At 42.2% G+C, this 21,291-nt stretch overlaps 1 protein-coding gene across 32 annotated transcripts in view; it reads right to left on the bottom strand.

Annotated features, from left to right (window-relative positions):
• AMBRA1 (autophagy and beclin 1 regulator 1) overlaps positions 1-21,291 on the bottom strand; it is a 157,876-nt gene that overhangs the window by 84,264 nt on the left and 52,321 nt on the right. For 14 of the 32 annotated variants that reach the window (XR_011423858.1, XR_011423860.1, XM_005598067.4 and 11 more), the window contains 3 exons: positions 15,416-15,502; positions 11,164-11,343; positions 225-305 (listed from right to left, as the gene is read on the bottom strand). Coding sequence is in view for 28 of the 32 variants with exons in the window: in XM_005598067.4 (XP_005598124.1) it covers positions 225-305; positions 11,164-11,343; positions 15,416-15,502 (348 nt within the window). In the remaining 4 variants the exon portion in view is untranslated. The remainder of the gene's footprint in view (positions 1-224; positions 306-11,163; positions 11,344-15,415; positions 15,503-21,291) is intronic. The other 18 variants (XR_011423859.1, XR_011423861.1, XM_005598071.4 and 15 more) reach the window with 2 other exon arrangements.

Consider the following 21,291-nt stretch of genomic DNA (forward strand, 5'->3'; position numbering starts at 1 on the left):
AGTTTCCCAGGGCTTCTAATCTTGAACAGGATTGGAAGCCACTTTTCTACCATTTTATTGTGGTCAATCATCTACTGTCAAGACTTTAGGTGGCAGGGTTGGGTGGCAGGCTCACTAGAAAATAATCCCAGATATCGAGATCCAAAGACCAGAAAGTAGGTTTAAAAACGAAACCCCAGGCTCTCAGAAAAGTCTCTCATAAAAACTGACTACCCAGTTCTTACCTCGGGACAAAGCGTCCAAGTGACGGTGCAGACATCCTGGCATTGCGTGGAGCTCGGTGCCTGGATCTGTCACCATTGTCCCTGGAGAAAACAAAAAGACTACACATAAGAGAGTCACTTAAGCAGAATCAGCCACCAGCCCCAAAGACAAACATCCCTCGAACTAAACGCCTACTCTTAGGTGAAGACCCCAGAGAAGTCAGTCATCTGGCTGCTTACCAATATGGGTGGCACATTAATATTCTGCATTTCTAGAGTACCTCGACCACAAGATTTACAAGCATTTAGTAACAGTTCAGTAAGAAGGAGGAAGATTTTCTTGAGTTAATGTGATCTCTGAACCCTGTAACATCTGAAACTGAAGCCGAGGTTAGATCTTCTAAGAGATATGCAATGGATATATACAAACTTCTTTTTCTAGATTGAAAGATACAGAGAAACTTTGGCTTGTGGAGATCTTGAAAAATGAAAAATTCCCCCAACAATTTCATTCAGCAAATGGTTATCTTTAAATGAATCTGTTTAGGTCCTTGGTGTGGAAAAATCATCGATTAGTCAAAGAAAAACAACACAAAAAAAAACACTAGGCAGTCCCTTCTCTTGGAGACTAAAAAATTGGAAATGATGAAGAATATGAGACAATACAATCCTAAGCCAGGTCATTTGAGTAAAAAGAGAAAAGTCTAGGAGTTTTCTTTATGGTCTGTTAAAGCAATAGTAATAACCACCATTTATTAAATATCTACTAAGTTCTAATACAACGGTTATTAATATGTTATCCCATTTAATCCTTCTAGCTATCCTATGAGGTATTATTAGCTGTTTTACAGATAAGGAAACTAAGAACCAGAGAAACCAAGCCCAAGGTCACATAACCAGTAACCTGAGGCAGAATTCAAGGAATATGACTCTGAAGGCTTGCTCTTTCCACTACGCTTCACTGCTTCCTGCAAGAGAAGAGCCGACAGAGCCTTCACATGGCTTAGTTCCCCAAGGCATCAAAGGAACAATAAGCCAAAAGGGCATTGGCTGGACAGAGCAGTTAATTAGCTGCTTAACCAACTCCACAAAATAAAGGAACCTCTGAGAGCTTGATTTGAGACATTTTCTGAATTCTCCCTCTGGATTGTCTTCAGCTTAATGAGATAATCTTCAAACTCGCCCTGGAACCAAAGTTAAGACAACACTTCGGCTTTCAAATGGACCATTGGGAGCTTTACAAGCCAGAAATGAAAGCCTAGGAAGGTTTTTATATCTTGGTGGAATTGGATGCTGAGCATTAAGAGATAAATCAATACCAGGGATATTGGAAGCTGATCTATTAAAAGTTAGTACTTGGTTTTTATTTCCCCAAAAGAGAAACCATTCTATTATTTTCTTTAACATATCATATTTCTTTGACTTGAAACTCTACAGCTGAAGGAAGAGGCAAGAAGAAAGAGAGAGAAGACCATATGGAAAGTAAAAAGGGGATTAAAAAGAACAATGAACTCAGAAGTTCCTGTCCAGCAGACACTAGCTCTGGGGAGCCACATGTACCCAAGTAGTAACTGAATATCAAATAAATAAGATAGCTCCCAAATTAAGCATATTATTATTTTTCAAATATATGTAGCTTCAAATTGTGATCAAAGTACCAATTCACTTAAAAGTACAAGTGAATTCATACAGCTTTTCACAGTAGCATATTTTACTTTTCAACAGGCACTAAAAGTACAACTAATTAACACAAGAGGGGTTAGGAAATATTTTGAAGTTAAAAAGGGTCCAAAAGAAGAAAAAGGGTCCTAAGCCTCAAAAAGGCTGAAAGCTAAGCTACAGGAAGAAGCACATGGGACAGATCTCATTGCTTTCTTCTACAGCTACCACACTGTGGAGCATCAGATAATGCTTCTGCAAGGTCCAAAGATCCCTCTCCCTCAGGACAACAAACAGTACTCTCCCTGGTGTTAGCAGAGGGAGGGGGAAAGGAGAAGTCACGCATAGCCTGTACTGCTCAGCAGCTGCCAGTGCCCAAAGATGACACAGAGCTTGGTGAAAGGACACAAAAAGATAACCCAGAAAAATGGACAAACACCAGAGCTGGGGAAAAATCTGGCCTCCTACAACATATTTCACAAGCCTCTATTCATTGTTATTAAAACCTAAAAACTTCCTGAGTTTCTTCCTCTATTTATAAAAAAGGGGGAAGGGGAACATGGCCAGAGATAATGGCTTCATGGTATTTAGAGATTACCAGAGGATGTACATATAGGAAAATAAGAATGAGCTCAGCTGGCTCAGATACAAGCACTCTTAGACTGACGGTTACATTAGGCACCACGAAAGGGGCAATACATTAAGTAAGTGGAGATGTACCTGCTGGTCCTCAACTTAATATCTTGACTAACAATAGGGAAAGTAGAAGCTAAATGGCATCTCAATAAAATGTTTAGAAGACTTCAAATTGAAAGTGTTGAGAGCTCTAGCAAAGAAGGAGAAATCAGAACGGGACCCAGAATGACTAGAAAAATGTGAAGCGTGGTGAACACACAAATGAGATGCTGCCTATGAGAGAAAAAAACAAAGACATCTAGGAGAAACAGCCTACCACAAAAGCAGCTCAAACATTTACTGACTAGGAAAAACCTAGAAAACAGGAATCAGGAAGGCAGCAAAAGGTCAGAATGTCCAACCAAAGGACGTTAGGCAAGAAGAGGAAAAGGCCCTCTTTAGGGTTTTAGTACTGGCACACAAACTCCCTGACGGAAGGCACAGCTCCAGATAAACCAGAGGTAAAACAACAACTAACGACTCTGGATTCTACAGGCTAGAAAGAAGGGAGATTAAGAAATAAGGAGTTTAGACGGGGAAACAAATTTCAATGCATAGGATATTCTCGGGGCTAGGGGTTGGGGGAGTAGAAGCAAGGGGCTCTCGAGAGAGAGAGTGGTAAAAGTTGCAAGGAAAGAGCAAAGGAATTAAAAGTACTTAAAATAATGTATTTAGAAAACTGCACAGACTCTGCCACTCGTTTCAGTGCTGATACAAGATCAGCACGAAGCAAGGCTCCACAAAATGAAGGAGGCCAAACTAGTCAGGTAGAGACCGAATACGAGTGTACTGGAAGATGTTTGCCAGACAAACAGTGGGAGAAAGGCAGACCCAGAGAGACAGTTCACCTTAGGAACAGCGGAGGGTGCTAAATCCTGGGGCCTAACATAACATAGCCTGCACCCTTTTCAAGGGGGGGCTTAAAAAAAAAAAAACAGCGAAGACCAGACTATGCAAATATGCTGGTCCTGCTCCTTCTTCACAGGAGGACTCCTTCTCACCAGAATACCTTTCAGGGAAACACCAAAGAAATCCTCATCAATTTCATCAGCCAGAAGCTGCCTTTAAGCCAGCAGGATAGAGGCTGGCTCAGTTATTAAGGGCCTTTCCAGTTGTTGAACTCTGTGCATCTCTGATTAACTCTCAGAGGGATAATTTGGGAAGGAGAGTGAAAAAAATAAGATTTTCTTGTAAATGATTTCATAAGGAAAAAACATCCTTCAAACAATCAAGCATCCAAGACAAGTGCCAAATACAAGAAAATGCATCTCTGGAACAAGGGAGAAACACAGCAGCAACTCTTGCTAAATGCCTGGGATTAATCGCCTCAGAGACAGGCTGTAATTTAAAGGAATGAAAAACACACCTACAGACTGCTGTCTGAGTCCTGACCAGACAGGTGGGTTGTCATTACTCCTCACCGACAAACGGCCCTGATCTGAGCTTTTATAAATGAAGCTCTTGCAGCAAAAAGCTCAAAAGGCCACTGCCCTCTTGACAATACACAGTTGACTTTGCTGAAAACTAGACTATTAAAAAAATACCTGTTTCCTTATGTTCCTCTGTTTCTACTCAATCTCCAGACCACAGAAGGCCGAGCTGGTATTCCTGTCCCTGGATGACACAGTCATCTTGGCCAAGTCCCTTCCTTACTTGGGTGCTGTTAGGAAAACACTGTGCAGCCTCTACTGCCAAGGACTGTGCACATGTGTAAGGGCTTAGATTTTTGGGAGGCGGGCCCAGGCCCAGCTGACATCATTTACAGGGTATACCTAATAGCAGAGGTCTCTCGGAACTGCAGAGCTTAATTTTCCTCCAAGGAATAGCAATAACAGGTAATTACCATGTACAAATTCCACTCCTTCCTCAGTCTACCTTTAATTCATCTGCGTACATTATGCAAATCCACATTCCTATTGTGTATTTTATGTTAAAAAAATAAATATATATCTCTAAGTGGTGACGTCCTCCTTTGCCCTCTCTCCCCTCCTGGCTATTTAATTCTTCCTTTTGTATTTTCCTATTCTGAGCCCAAGCATAATCCAGACATATTCCATTTTCTTTCTCTTCTTCTGCATCACTCATAATAAATATTCATATGTATTTTACTTGCCAAAGAGTACTAATTCTCAAGTTGCCAAGCAATATTATATATTTCTAAGCAATAGGCTCAAAATCCTCAGTAAAGAGCTAGCATTCAGGTAGGCATATATTTTATAAATATACTGGGGCTCTTCAGGTACCAGAAATCCTATTCCTAACCCTCAGGAAGTTACCCCACATTTTGGAGACTCTTTCTTAATTATTCTACCTCTGCTGAGTACAAGGGAAATTCTTCTAAGGTAGTTAGTTCCTTAGTTCCTAGTTTAGCTCTCAGGCTAAAATAAACTTCAGAGATTATCTAATGTGATTTTACAGATCCGACATTGAGGCCTAGGGCGGGGGAGGGACTTACCCACGATCAAATGACAAATCACACGCTCAGCCAAAACTAGGACTCAGAGCTATTCCCTAGACAGAGCTGTCAGGCCACGGGGCCAGCAGGCACTGACCCAGGCACTGACAAGTGATCCCAGTTCAATCACAGCTGTTCTAGAAGTCACTTGCTGTTTTATAAACTTAGTTCAAAATTGGTTCCAGTAAGCGCAAAGAAGGACTTGGGCAACATTTTATTTTGAGAAGTAGGAAGTGTGACGGCTGAGCTCTCAGACAGCTCATTCCTCTGGGAACATTCACAAACAGTCCCCACTCTTAGAAAACACCAAGGCCTCTGAGACCCAATACTCAAGTCCTCACATGTTCTCTGCTGTATTTCACCCACTGCTTTCTAACTGGTTTTCCTGCTTTCATACATTTGCCACTTTAGGTCACCCTAACCAGTGCTGTCAAGAGTTGGCTGCTTGAAATACATATTGAATAATGGCTGCCCCCAGATAAAAATAAAGTCAAAACTTCTCAGCCAGGCATTCCAGGCCCTCCACAGTTCAGGCCTTTCAGATCTTCTCTCTCATATTACAACACTCCACAGCTCTAGCCACAAATTTATTCAGAGTCCCTGAATAAATTCTGTAAATCTTCTGTCTCCGGGCTTTTGCTCCGCCCTTTGTCTACGATCTCCTTCCCTACCCCATCCGCCACATCAATTCATCATAGCCTGATGAACCCATCAAGCCTTCTCACATCTTTCCAAACACTCTCTTCCCTGCACACAGTGCTGCCGTATAATTCGGTAGGACCTTATTAGTCCATCTTGTAAGATGGTACGTAAAAATCTGATTGTGTTATTCTATAGCTTAAAACTCTCCAACGACCTCCTCTCACCTACGGGATAAAGCTCACCTCCACCGCAAGGCACATAAGACTCTAAAGATCTGGTGCCACTCAAACTCTTGGGGCTCATCTCCTGCCACGCATCTCGGACTTTGAGTCTAGCCATACTTATCAACAAGGGAATTCCTGAAACACTCCATACTGTTTCACGTTTCTATGTGCATTTATTTGCCTCTCTCCCAAATACACCTAGAGAAGGTCCTATTTTAAGACCTACGCCTTTCTCTTTTATAAGCCCACTTTGTAAAAATAACCAACCACTACAAAAATAAAGTAGTTGAAATTATTTAAAACTTTCTGGTAAAAGGGAAGAGAACAGTGTCTTCTCTCATGCCACTTTAAGAACTACTTCTGTACAATACCACCACTCAACAAATGGAGTTGGATCCTGAGTGCTTTCGTAGGTTCCAGTCTGTAAAGAGAATAATAACTTTACAGAGTGTTTCCTTAGAGTCTGTCTTGCACTTCTAATACCAAAAAGTCTACAGTTTGTATGTCAAAGGAAGAGACAAAGGCAACTCCATTTCAAAATGAAGTAGACGACGTCCCCCTGCAAAGATTTACCCTTTCCTTTCTAGGCTACAAGTTATCAACTTGTTATCAGGAGTCACTGACTCCCACAGGAGTCCTGGAAATCCCGGGCACAGAAGAAAGAGCAGGAGCAAGCACTACCAGGACACGCGGCTTCATGCTACTGGAATTTCTTGCTATGAGAACTTGAAGCAAGCAGGAGAGTCTCGCAAAGCCGTCAAGATTTCACCTATAGACAAATGATAAAAGTAGCAGTGCTTGGTTTCTAACATATTTTCTTTGCCATGGCTCAACTAAATTTCAGTTATGGCAAAAGGGCAGATGAATATTAAATTATGAACTAAAGGCAAGCAACTTCTCCTGTGCCACATCCAATGAGATGTCAGAGCTGAGTGACAGCCTTCAGAACTCGCCTCAGCTACAACATACACCAAGAAAACTCATAATGATTCCCTTGCCAGAGGTGCTAGCAAGGGGACCATAAAAGGAGAAGCTCTTTCTGCATGAGGCTGCTCTGTACATGTGTATGTGGTACAGCTAGAACAGATCATGCCAAACTAAGGAACCAGAACTCATCTCTGGCACCCAGAAATGACTGTCATACTCACAATGAAATATCGCTGCAGATATGGTCACAATATGGATTTCAAGGTAAAGGAAACCCAAATACAACCAGATAAATTAGAAGAAGTAAGAAAATAAGTGTAATAGACCTAAAGACACTTCATCTTAAGGCTGAAAGACTAGAATTCTCACTGAGATGTTTTTCCAAACTACAGCCCAGTGTTACAGCTGTGAATAAAGGACCTGCTCTCTTCCGTGCCAGCAACAGTCAAGAATCTCCCAGGGGCCGGCCCCGTGGCCAAGTGGTTAAGTTCAAGCGCTCCGCTTTGGCGGCCCAGGGTTCGGATCCTCCGCGCAGACATGGCACTGCTCATCAGGCCACGTTGAGGCGGCATCCCATGTGCCACAATTAGAAGGACCACAACTAAAATATACTGGGGGGATTTGGGGAGAAAAAGCAGGGGGGAAAAAAAAAGACTGGCAACAGTTGTTAGCTCAGGCGCCAATCTTTATTAAAAAGAAAAAAAAACAATTTCCCAGTGGCCAGCATGCAGGGTAGAGATATTTGTGACAGATTTAATTGGAAGCTTCTCCAGCTCTGTTACTAGCTCAGGGTATCCTTTGTCTTGGAAGGCAAAGTAGTTACAAAAAGCAGGAACATGAGCTGGCGACGATTCTGGGATTACAATTACATTCAGAGTAACATAAAATGAGGAAGGGGTTGGGGACAGCTGGAACAAAAGTCATAAAGTCACATAACACTATCTCTTCTGTAGGCCTTAACAACTATTGGGACACAGCACTCACCCTGGGCTTCATAAAAACCTCCTTCCCACTTTCCAGAGGAATGGTGAAAATGAAAATGGGAATTTTCCTAATGCTTACTTGCTATCTACATTCTAGCAGGTGGTCTGGGCTCAAAAGCAGGCAGACAGCAATGTCAGGGGCAGTCACACCTTTACCCTGCTTGTGAACATCTTTATGCAAAGACAGATGCTCAGGGCTTCAGGACAGACCTCCTGACGGCAGGTTTCTGGATGTCCTGTTTGTGCATTTTGATAAACACAGGGACCATGCAGCCTCAATTCTCGCCGCAGACAGAGATGAATGGCAGGAGAAGATGCCTGCCTGGGAGGACGGTCATTAATCTAAACCACAGAAGTACAGAAAATTTAACCCGATGCTGACCAACCTTCAAAGCTATCCTCCCTAGAGATAAATGTAGATAGTCTTGTTTCAAAGCAAGCTCATGGAGCAAGGGCTCAATAATAAATACGGTTGTACACCATTTTTAAAGGTTTCTAAATCTTCAGGTCAATAGAAGTCAGATATTAAATATGTTTGTTTCTAGTCTCTAATCTTAGACAAGTCTGATTTTGGTCAAGTCTCAGTATCCTCATTTAGAAAAATATCACAGTGGAGTAAATAACTATCTCATTGGGTTATTATAAGGATTAAACAGGATTTTCAAATGTATATATTGTATATATTAACATTTATATAAACTACAAATGCTCTGTAGGTTATAAATTAGTATACATATGAAAAATACTATAGCTGATATTTTTCATTCAATGGATGATGGAAGAGAATCACAAAAGATGGGATCTGGGCAATGGCTCCTTTTGTTTTCTGGGGACTATATACACCTGGATGGGACAAGCTAGAGAATGGCAAAATGATCTACAACTTAGCAAACGGCAGGAGAGCGAAGAGGCTGAAGTGGAGTGGCAAAGGCATATGCTGTGAAGGTGAAGAAACCCAGGAGAAGAACAGCCTCTCTTAATGGTACCCTAAGCCTAAGCATTCCAGGCCTTATCTAACTTACCTGCTTCCCTGTTCCTGAAAGAACTATAAATTATGACTGTATAAGCCTCCAACTTTCCTTCTAGTTATCAATGCTAAGGAAAAAGATTGAGGCAAAGAAATTAAAACGGGCTGGCACATTCCCTAATTTCTCACTCTCTCCCTCCTCAGAGCACCCAGGAACTAAGAGAAGAGGAGCAACCACAAGCAGCTCTTGGTTTACAGTGGGGGGAGGAGGGCAGGGAAGGAGACAGAAAGAACGCACAGACGGTAAATTAGTATCAGCCAGCCAGCAACATCCTTCACTAGAAGACCTGGACTAATACTGAGGTGACTAATCCTCAGCTGCCATTAAAAACAAGATTACAGTCTGTCTCAGCCCAAAAAGCAAGCAAACACCCAGGGAGGGACTTTTGGAGGGGCGTTAGAGAAGCAGCCCATTGTTACTAATCAGGGAGCAATACAAGGCCCCTAGGAACAAACAATGGTAAGTCAGTGCACGAAAGGTGAAGAAGGCAATGTAAATTCAGGTCGTGCTGAAGCCAGGGGGGAGGTGAGAGCACAGGTGGGCCGTGGGGAGCACAGGAGGAGGCAGTCTGACACAGGAAAATCGAGGGGGTAGGAAGGGGAAGGGAGGAGGTGGTAGCAGAAGAAAGAGAAGGTAAGATGAGAACAGAACATTTTAAACTAACCCAGAACTCCATTGTGAAGGACAAGTCACGAGGCAAGATACAGCTCAAAGGCACGAGCCCCACATTTCACCACTGCAGAGAGATAACACAGCCTTCCAGACGTGCACGGAGAGAGGGCTATGCAATCTGCACTAACGCCCAGAGCTCCACAGGATTACTGAGGCTTTTCAGAAGCACTAAGTCCCAGCAGCCTCAGCGTGTACGTTGACAGTGCTCCCCTGAATAGACATTGGTGCTGGGAAAATAATCATTATCTACAGGGGACCATATTTCACTACAGGTGTCTGCTTGGCTAAGGGAGTGGAGACTCTGTTCCCTTCACTGCCGGTATACGCATCCACCTTGCCCTAGAGAGGACAGAAGGCAGAATGACACACGCTGAGAGTCAGAGAGGAGCTGGGCTCTTCCCGCCTAGTTGATGATAGAGGACTGCCACCCCTGCTCCATGGCCACACCACAGCTGCTTCAGGGCATCTCTGCATTTCTTTCAGATTTACATCTTCCTCAGACAAATGAACCTCCCACTTAGTCTTCCTTCTGCTTCCAAGTACACAATTGCCAGTGTGTTTAACCCCAGCATCAGGAAGGCAAATTGGGACCAAGGTTGTTCCCCCCTTCTCAATCCTCTCTGGCAAAGAGATTCCTCAAACACACCATACAGCACTGCTGAAATTCAAGGCTCCTGGGGAACTAGCCATTCAGCTCACTGCAGAGGAAGAAGGCTGAGGGGAGGCAAGAGCTCTTAAGATCCCAAACCTGACCAGGTTATGTCAAGATGGGGGTTGGGGGGTGGGGAGGGAAAGTAACCGACAGGCTGTCCTATTCCAATACTGCCAGAAAAAAAGGAGGGGAAAAAATGCTTAATCATCCTTCTCTCTCTCTTGTTTTGCATGTTTGAGAACATCAAAATATAAGAATCAAAACGAGCGAAATGTCCAATTTGATACAAGCCAGGAAAGTTCAGCCTCAAGATGAAAAAACCCATAAAGAATGGCTAGAAAGGTCAGGAGAAGCAGGTCAGAGACTGCAAAACCCAGCAGCAAGGTTGGGGAGCTGGAATTCTAGAGCCTGGAGCTGACCGTGCTCCTTTAGCTCACCCCCACCCCACAACCAACCACTCAGAGACCAGCAGAGCAAGGACTCACCTCTCAACCCGCCATATTAATTTGACAGGCAACTTTCAAAGGATCTTTACTCGGGGGAGAGTGAGAAAGCTTAGGCAAGGGAGTAGGACCTCCAAGAACTGGTCTGATCAAGGGTACTAAGAGAAGATGCTTTTTAGGGAAATCCGGGTATTTTCTTTATTTTTAATCTCTATACCTACTCTGCTTAAGAGAAGAAACACAAGCCCTTCTGCCTCCCTGGTGCTACAAAGACAGTCCATGAGAAGCATTTCCCCAGTCACTGTTCATGAAAGGGAAATAAAAATGTTGCCTAAAGAGCAGCAGCCATCTTCTCCCAGTCTGGCCTGGGGCCCAATGGGCCGTCTCTTCCCACAGGCTCTGGTGAATCAGCAGTGCAACTGCCAGAGCGGGGAGCCCTGGGCATTTTAACCCTGTTCCTCACCCCATCCTATTACTCATAAATAAGAACTCAGGGGTTCAAAGCAAGAGTGTCGACCACTGCTGCTCAGACAGTGGCCAACTTGGAAGCACTCACAGCTTGGGAGGAGAGGGAAGAAAGTAAGCTGAGGAGGTACTTACTCAAAGTCCTCAAACTCCAAGTCGGTTCCCTCTACTGATGGACCCTGGTTGTCTGAGGAAGAGGAGGTGGTGGAAGAACGGAGACGGTTCTGTTGGTAGCGCATGGAGCGCTGGCGAATACTGTCTCTCCGTGAGAGATACTGGATCATCCTCTGGGCGTAGTATGCAGCAGGAGATAATCTGAGAGAGACAGAGATGGACAAACACAAACTAGCACTAATGTGGAGAACACTGTGCGAGGCAGGAAATCCAGCTCTCCCATGGCGTCTCCCTGCCGAGGCGAACTCCAGAGACACGAAAAATAAAGGGCATTTAACTCACCAGGAGGTTTGTACTGCACAATATGCTTATCAGACTACCACCAGAGTTTCTGTTCTGACATAAGGCAAAGAGGTTGTTTAATCAGTCATCATCTGATCAACAGCTGCCCCCTCCCAAGAGGGTAACACTGGACCTTTCTTTTTAGTTTCTTTTAGCTTCTCAGGGCACCCTTTATACAGATTCACAGCTTTTCCTCAATGATCCACACTCAAAATGTAAGAAGTGAAAGGGACCAAGGCATCATCTACAGGTCATCTCTTCTTTCATTTCATAGATAAGAAAACAGGCCAGGAGATGGCAAACCTGAGATGACTAAAGGCATCTACAGGCATCATCTTCACCAGAACTCCTTCCTTCTCCAACAAATATACATAGCCCCAGATTTGTCCTAGCTCCTTAAAATTATCTCTTTGAACCTCTTATCTCTCCTTCCCGGATTATTCATAGATAACTGCAACAAAGAGAAAATATTCAGGATAGAGACAGAGTAAAATATATTCAGAACAGAAAATCTACAGAAAAAAAAAAGGAGATTTTTCTCTTTCTTACAACAGAGCATCAGAGGCTACATGGGCACGGAGCAATACAGAAAGCACAGGCATTCCTTTTTCTTCTCCCTCAGTATGGCTATTCTCAGTAAATAATTCATCTAGGTCTATATTCTTCCAACTACGGCCTAGTGTCTTCACACTCCACGAAAACATCTAGTGTCCCATACAATTTGCCACGTTCCCTTCTTTCTCAAGTTTTTCCTCCTTCTTTCACAACGCTTACATAATTTGAGGTTGTGAACTGAGAAAGGGGGAGAACAATAACAGAAAAATGTTTTATATGATAACATTAAGTGGATTACTAAAAAACTTCCAGACCTAAAACCTGCCTGAGGCACACACTGACTCAACAACTCCACTAGGAATTTTATCCTACAGAAACAGACAAGGATGCAAAAATATATATATACACATAAGCACATCGCCAGAATTAGTGAAAAACTGGGAAACAGCAAATGCCCACCAACATATTAAATAAATTACATCCACACAAAGAAACACTATGTAGCTATTAAAAAGAATAAATTATCCCTATATATGCACAAGGAAAGCCCTCCAAAATAAAATTTTAAGTGGGAGAAAAATTGTAGAATGGTATGTATACACGAATATGGATATAAAAATATATATTTATGTAATGAGAACAAAAAACTAAAAGGAAACACCACAATCCTAATGAGGATTCCTGGAGACCTTAACTTCTATAATGTCTAAATAGAAAAGGAAAAAGGCTTGCAACTTTTTTTTTTAATGGAAATCTGGAAAAACTGAGAACGGAAATAAAAATAGTTATATGCGAATTGTAGGAAAAGTATTTACAAATATCTTGCTGCCTAATGTTTCATCACCCTGGGCAAAATCTCTGGCCAAATCCCCAGTAACTCTACTGACTCAGGCCAAGGTCACCTGGTAGAGGAACTACGCCTGCCTCTGAAATGTCTGTCATCTGACGGAGTGTGCTTCCGGCCAAGCATAAAATGGAATTCCCAGGCATGCCAGCTGACAATCTTTAGATCTCAAAAGTCTGTGTTATGAAACAATATGCTGCATTTGGCACCCCTGAATCCAAATTATCTTTACGTAGCAGGTGGGCATGGGATGCACAGATGCCTTGGCCAAGATCATCGGAGTACGAGAACTATTTCTCAGAAGTCTCAACTTGCACTGAGAACTTTATTATCTGTTTGAGTCCCTGTTCCCGTGCATTTTGTCACGATGAATCAAGAATTCTAAATTTTCAACAGACACAAATCAATACTCTTGAGTTGTTCCTCTATCTATCAAATATACAGAAATCTTCCAGTAGAAATCAACCATTGCTAAATTCTCAAGTCAATCAGCCTAGAAAAGAATGTAAAAAAAGTTTCAAGAGGAGAATGATGAAATCTTTTTTTGGAATTGATTCTGAAAAATGACCACGAGTACACTCATTCCTCAGTTGATAGCCTACCCTAACTAATGGAAAAATTATAATATTATTGGTGATAGAGGCAGAAATAATGTTGGTGCTGACAGTAACAATAAAGATGGCCCTTTTATGTAGGGGCACAGATTCAGCACTAGGTAACCCCAATTGTTTAATTTCACTAAAAGTCAGGAATTCCCTGAGCTACAAAACTATGCATCAACGGTTAAAAAGGATTCCTGGCACAATTATTAAATACAAGTACATCTTAGCCTCATTCTTTTAGGTATTCAGAGGGAAGCTAAGGATCTGAATGATGAGCTGTCTCCCAATGGCTCTGACATATACATCTGTGTAAGGTGAGGACTAAGAGGAAAAAGAAATTAACCGGTAATGACGTAACAATGACCCTCCCACAGAAGAGCTGGATAAATCACCCAACCCTAAAGTGTTCCCAGTGAAAATTTTAAATGTTTAAATAAATCTTCAAGTTTTCTTCAAGGAAGAATATTTTCCCCTCCCAAAAAAGCCTGTTTTGTGTTCAAAGGGAAAATATGAAAATACCAACACCACAATGTATGACACTCTCCGTGATAAAGAGATCTGAGTAGGAATAAATAACAAATTCATTACATGAAAGGAGGACAAATAATGGTCTTTAAGAATCACTGTCAAACTTTGTCAGGTTAAAGGTTCTGGGGATGAGACTCCCATTGCTGTCCTAAAAGGCACTGTTTTATAGCAAGAAGTTCTCTAGCTCAGTGTTTCAGAGTATTTGATTCATGCAAAAAATTTCCTTCTCCCATTTAGGGCTTATAACTTTCAAATATGATCAGAGACTAACATAAACTTGCCTGCTTTAGTCATCAGCTAAAGTCGTCCCTCTCCATGCTCCCTGAGCCTTGGACTTGCCATTTCCAGGGTGTGGACAAGGAAGTAAGAGGATAATGGGGAGGCTTTCCCCGGCACCTCAGAAAGAATGCTCGGTATCATGGCATAACTGTGGCAACAACCAAATCATTCACTATCCCCGGAATCAACTTGGCCTGAAGGTTCCCACACTTGAAATTCTTAATCTAGAGCAAAGGTCGTTTGGCTTTATCTGACCTACACTGTTAACTTGCCAACCCCACCATTATAAGCTACCCTTTTCCTTCGGCAGAGACTCACAGTGTGCTTTGCTATTGCTTAAATAATGTGCAGGTTTATCCCCTTTTTAGATCATTAACAAAATCACTAAGTCTGGCTGTGACAAGCCCAAGGAGCTGCTCTCTATAAATAAATGTTAACACATCAACTCAACACCTCATCCTTGGTCCTCAGCTACCACTATCAGGTAAAGGCTGGCCTTGAACTCATTTGAATGTTTAGTGTTTTTTTTTTTAATCTCCTCAAGAACTTTTCCAAAGTCTTCTACTCGGTGTAAAACAAGCATTTTAATAAAATGCCAACTTGTTTTATTCATTTACCCTTGTCAGTCATCTCTTCTTTCAAGTATTCTCCAAAAATTCAACATGTGAATGCACTTGATTTCTACCTTTGAATATTCTAAATTCTCTCTCAAATGAGAGCAAGTAGGATTTTTTGTTTATTTAATTTGTAAGTAACTTCCTTACTAATAAAAACTTTTGTTTCCCTTTTGGCTAGCCATCTGAATGGCAAAAGCCTCTCTTAGCAGCAGAAAAGGAATATCCTGTGACTCTGCCAGTGGCCTCCTCGGGTTCCCCCTCTAGTGCCCCACTTAAAGAAATGAGCCCCAAAGAACAAGAGCTCAATCATAACCCTCTGTCACCAGAGGCTCTGTTCACTTACCTGCAATACTCCCCAATCACCTGAACCACCTGTCTCAAAACTGTAACTGAAGAGCAAAAGAGCGCCAGGCCCAGAGAGGCACAGAATGGGGCTTCCAACAGCCTGGCAACCCCAAGGGGAGCCCCTCCCCCCCACCTAGTGCCATTTCTCACTTTGGCCTTACCTCGCTGGGTCTGGGTAAATTGGGTGCTCTCTGGATCCTGCTCCATCATAACGGGATAATGAAATGAGGGAAGACTCCAGCAGCCTCCTAGCAGAGATTAAAAAAATGGCAATAATCCCTGTCAATTACCAACTCAGAGGTCATTCATAAGGAAAAATTCGGGGAGATATAAATAACATCCCCCTTTGCAGCTAGCTAACACCTGTTATCTGGGATCACACCCTTCCTACAAGGTAAATACTTAGAGACATAAATAAATGAAGAGCTACAGAGCTCCCACACTGGATCCGGCCGCTGTATCAGGTTGAATACTGCTCTTCAGTGAGAAATGAACAAGCGCTTCAGAGACGTGATCTTATTTCTATTTGCAGTACCTCCAGGAGACAAATAGGAGGTTAGGATCAACACAGGAGGGAAAAATTAGGCATACCCAGAGATTATCACGTAGTGCCAACATTTATCTTGGTGTTCAGTTCCTCCATGTCAAGCTAAGCCACATCCCCTTATCTTCTAATCAGTCTGCTTTGCCCACACCTTTTGTGAGGAAGAGTACTCCTCGGGCACTCTTAACAACCGACAAAAATCTTTACTTATATAATCTACACCAATCATAAATTCAACTGATCATGCGTGATACACACACATTTTACTGAGCATTTTTGGTGCCAGGCAAATATAAGTAATTCATATATATTTCTTTATTTAAACCTCACCACAACCTGGAAAGGTAGGCATTACTATACATACATGAGAACACTGGGCCCAGAAGTATACTCCCCTGTGGCACACAGCTATTAAGTGATAGGGCTAGGAGTCTAGCAAAGGTCTGTCAATTTCAAACTGCCATGCTATACCACAGGACCTTCCAGGTATCCACCGTGGTCCAAGCAAGAACGTGGGCTCAGTATTGCTGGCTCTTCCTATTTTTTAAGAGAAGCCAGAAATCTGGCCTTTCACAAGAAATCTCTTTTAGTTAAATTTTAGCGAAAACATTTTTCCCTTTTCATACAGCAAGGGCCAGTTAAAATACATCCGCTAAACATGGCCCAGGCACCCCCCAGTTTGCCATGTCTGCCACACTGCTTCCCAACTCAAACGAGCCTTGGCAGCCAATCAGGCTCCTGCCATAGAGCACGTTTCAAAGGAAATGTCTCAGAAAGAAACGCACATTGTTCCTCTCCAGCAGCATCTTGCCTGGCTCTCCCGGGAACAGGCCTCCAGCTCCCTGCCAGACTCTTCTTTAAAGCAGAGCTGCAGGATAAGGACAGCAGCTACCAATCTTCTCCAACTGAGTTAATTTAATTCACTGTTATTAAAACCAGCTGGCTTTAGGTATAGTCATGTGCAGTCACTTTATCTCAGCAACTGGCCCACAGAAGCACTGCCCCCAACAGCTTGGGGAAGAGAGACAGCAGAGGCTCTGTCAACCTGGCTTGCTACCTTCCCTGCCCAGGACAAGCAATTGTTAAATGATGTTTTCTATCTGGACAAGGCCTGTAACCCTCACATTTAAGACATTTGAAATAGTTCTACCATTGAAGGGAAAGGATACAATGTAACCAAGGAGGAAAAGAAGAAAGCAATAAAATACATCTCTCTGGTTGAAAACCTGAATCTTCAATGATATCACTGTTCACAGCAGCAGAAATGCTGTTTCATCAATTCTAAGACACACTTTTTCCTCCACATTTCAATGTCTCTGAAATTGGGATGCATCTTACAATTGTGCGACAGTTTAATTCTTAGGATTTTTTTCTTTCTTTGGGGGAAATAAACTCAAGGCATGTCTCTGAGTCTGAAATACAGAATGTTTGTGAGAGGTAGGAGTAGGAGAGGTACACCGACTAGAGAAAGAAGAAAAGCGAAATTGTGAGAAGAGTATCTATTCAGGACATTTATGCCATCTCAATCATTACGAATTCATTACTTATTCATTACGAATAAATTAGTTCTATAGGAGTTGGGTGGGAGCTGAAGAAGGGAAGGAAGATCTGGGAGCAGCTGGCTGTCCTGAAATACCCAGAAGCTTGTTCCACCCCCGAGGGCTGTGGAGTGAGTCCTGAATGTCACTGAGCCCTGTCCTGTTCCCCTCCAAATGGCTGCTTAGTAAGCAGAGGGCCTTCGGCAGGGAGCATCCTCCAGAGTGACCAAGATATATCCTTCTTAAGTACTTCTGCCTAGAAAATGACCCTGGCAAGTTAGGAGGCCAGTATTCCCCCCTACTATGCCAAGGCAGTGAGAGGATTCAGAGAGATAACTTTAGAAGGGTTTGGATTAGATAATTTCAATTTTAATGATTCCATTTTATAATCCTGCAAAGTCTACTTCCCACCCTAACTTCCTATCTTAATTAGGAAGGCTTCTTTAAATCAGAGTAAAACCAAAATGTTAAGCTTTGTCTCTGGAGGGTCCCTGATGAGGTTCTTTTGGAACATGCATCCCTTGTGTCTACTTACGACACAATCTGTTGGCACCATTTGCTCCCCAGACAATACAGTAGACTGGCAAGCCATATATATATGGCATTTTAACTGCTGATACACAAAACCAGGAGAGCCAATGACTACGAATGGTACCCCCACACACATATCACTGATGAAACATTAAGTTCTCTACGGTTACAACACAAACGCTATTTGAAGGAATAAAAAAGACTTCTGCAATTGGTATTGAATGAAGAAAGAATGGGAGCTACTAGATGAGTAAACATCGCCACCATTTCTAGGAACCTCAAAGAAAGATCTTTCTCTCCTCCAGTTAGCTTCTTGCAAAGAGCCATCAATGGAGAAATGACATAAGAAAATGGAATGGGGGACTGGCCCTGTGGCTGAGTAGTTAAGTTCACGTGCTCCACTTCGGTGGCCCAGGGTTTCACCGGTACGGATCCTGGGCACAGACATGGCACTGCTCATCAGGCCATGCTGAGGCGGCATCCCACACAGCACAACCAGAGGCACTCACAACTAGAATATACAACAATGTACTGGGAGGGGCTTTGGGGAGAAGACGAAGAAGGGGAAAAAAAAGAAGACTGGCAACAGATGTTAGTTCAGGTGCCAATCTTTAAAAAAAAAAAAAAGAAAACGGAACGGGAGAGCAGCTGCGAGCCTTCTGCTCTGGCCACCGCAAATCTGACTTGACCTAACGAGATATCATGCAATTCAACAATGTGAAATCAGGTAGGACTCAGGAAGGGCTCAGACAAGCATGTTCAAGCTTGAAGTTACCATATCATTCTGACCTATAATCTCAATTCAGAAATGTTTTAAAGAGTCACTGAAGCCGTGACAGAAAAAAACAAAAATCTTTTCTTTGCAAGCTTGCCTGGTTCATTCTCTATAGCAGTGGTATCCAGGTGAGGTACACCACAGGTTGTGCTATTTTGATACACACACACAGGGATTGCTCAAAAGTCTTTTACTAACGGAGGAATTTTTTTTAAAGTTTGAAGGCCACTGCTCTATCAAACTATACACCACTTTAAGAAAATTCATTATTTAAAATATATCCACAAATATGTAAAATATAAATATAAAACCCATAAATATATAAAAGTATAACCACACTCATACATAGACAGCAAAAGAGAGAGAATGTTAAAGCAATGTAGCAAAATGTTAACATTTAGAGAATGTGGATAAAGAGTATTCTTTGTACTATTTTTGCAACGTTTCTGCAAGTCTCAAATTATTTCAAAATTAAAAATTAAAAACATCCAATATACAAAAATCTAAAAGTAAACCACCAAAAACTAAAGAGATAACCGTTCATTTTCAAAAGAATTACACACTTCTTAAAAAGGATTTCTTCTAACAGCAAGTTGCCCTAATTCTCTAAGGCAGGTTTGGTAAACTATAGGCCCTGGGCCAGCTGCCTGTTTTTGTAAATAAAGTTTTATCCAAACAGAGCCACATTCATTCATTTACATCTTGTCTGTGGCTGCCTTGGAGCTGGGAAGACAGAGTTGAGTAATCCTGGATAGGGACAGGCCTAGAATATTTACTACCTGGCCCTTTGCAGAAAAAATTTGCCCATCCTTGCTCTAAAATATTTGCTTACATAAGATTCCTTGAAAGATAAGGTGGAGACACTAAGGAATGGAACAGAAAACTTGAAATCAAAGTATTACACACTATCAAAAATGAGTATCAAGCCCCGCTAAAATTCTAAGTCAATAGGAACACAATTCAAGCTGTAAAATTCCTAGCATTTTAAATGACTACAAATATTTCTTCCTTCCTTGATTAATACCCTGAGTATATGCAACGGAGTTCCCCAAATCCGCTGTATCCTTCGATGACAAAGAAAACAATCAAAAATAGTGGAAGCAGCACTGGAAAAGAGCAAAGCTGTCAGGGCAGATGAGAAGGGTCACGCAAAAGAAAAGAAGCTTTGTTTCAAATTCAGACAGAAGAAACACGCCAGAGACAACTCTTCCTTAGTAATCAATCATATCCTGAAGATATTCTTTTAACTAGTTGTCAGCGCACAGAGAAAATCAGTATCCTAAAGCCAACTTTAAACACGTTTAGCTCTCCTCCAATCACTGGAAACAATGAATTGCCACAACTCTGTGACCTGTACTGATAATGGAAAACCTGCTCCTAGAAGCTAAGACGCCACCAGTACCCGAGGCCTAAACAGTAATTTCCCATCCTGGCTTTGATGTCTGAGTGACATCTGCTATTTCAGTTCAGGGGAGCCAAACCCAAACTAATAGCTCCCTTCTGCCTAGGAAATAAAATCCAAATTCCTCAGCTTGGCATCCAAAGCTCTGCAGCCAAATTTCTCATTCCTCCTGGGTACACTATATGCTCTAGCCCAGTGGTTTTCAAACTTGGTCTCAGAACTCCTTTAACACTCTTAAAAATTGAGGACCCCAAAGAGCTTTTGTTTACATGGGTTTTATCTATCAATATTTACTATACTTGAAATTAAAACCGAGAAATTTTTAATACACAAGGACACACTCCATTAGCCATCAGAGTGATAACCTCATTACACATCATGTAGCCTCTAGAAAACTCCACTGTATACGTGCGAAAGAATAAAAGTGAAAAAGACAAAGAACGTCTCAGTATTACTATAAAAATAGTTTTGACTTTGGGGACCCCAGGCCACACTTTGAGAACTATAGGTTCTCTAGCTAAACTAAACATACCTTCACTATCTCACCTATGTATTTAGCTTGACCATTTCTTCTTTCTGGAAAGTTCTTCTTCCCCATCTCCGCCTGTAAAAATCCTTCAAAGCTCACATACCTGACTCTCCCGGGCAAAAGTTCACCCTCTCTTCCCCAACACCCCATAGCATTTTGAAACCTCTCTTAAAAGGCCTTCTCCCAGGGCTGGCCCCGTGGCCAAGTTCGCACGCTCCACTTCGGCGGCCCAGGGTTTCGCCGGTTCAGATCCTGGGCACGGACATGGCACCACTCGTCAGGCCACGCTGAGGTGGCATCCCACATAGCACAACCAGAAGGACCTGCAACTAGAATATACAACTATGTACTGGGGGGCTTTGGGGAGAAGAATAAAAAAAGAAGATTGGCAGCAGTTGTTGCTCAGGTGCCAATCTTTAAAAAAAAAAAAGGGCTTCTCCTAAGTCACGTTGTACTGCAGTTACTTTAAGTATGTCTCGCCCCAGCTACTGAACTACAAGCTACATGAAAGCAGGTACTGGATCCAAGTCATCTTTTTATTCCCACTCACATCCTAATTAACATGTAATAGGAGACCAATAAATAACTAAGTGAATACGTCAGCGGCCCTAACTAGATTTGGAAGAATAGGCAAGAAGACATATTTGATTGCCCCTCATTAACCTTGTGACTTTCAGACGAGGTTGCCAAATGTCCAAAACTCACGCTAAAATTCCCG

This window comes from Equus caballus, chromosome 12 (assembly GCF_041296265.1).
Source record: "Equus caballus isolate H_3958 breed thoroughbred chromosome 12, TB-T2T, whole genome shotgun sequence".
Classification (NCBI taxonomy): Eukaryota; Metazoa; Chordata; class Mammalia; order Perissodactyla; family Equidae; genus Equus; species Equus caballus.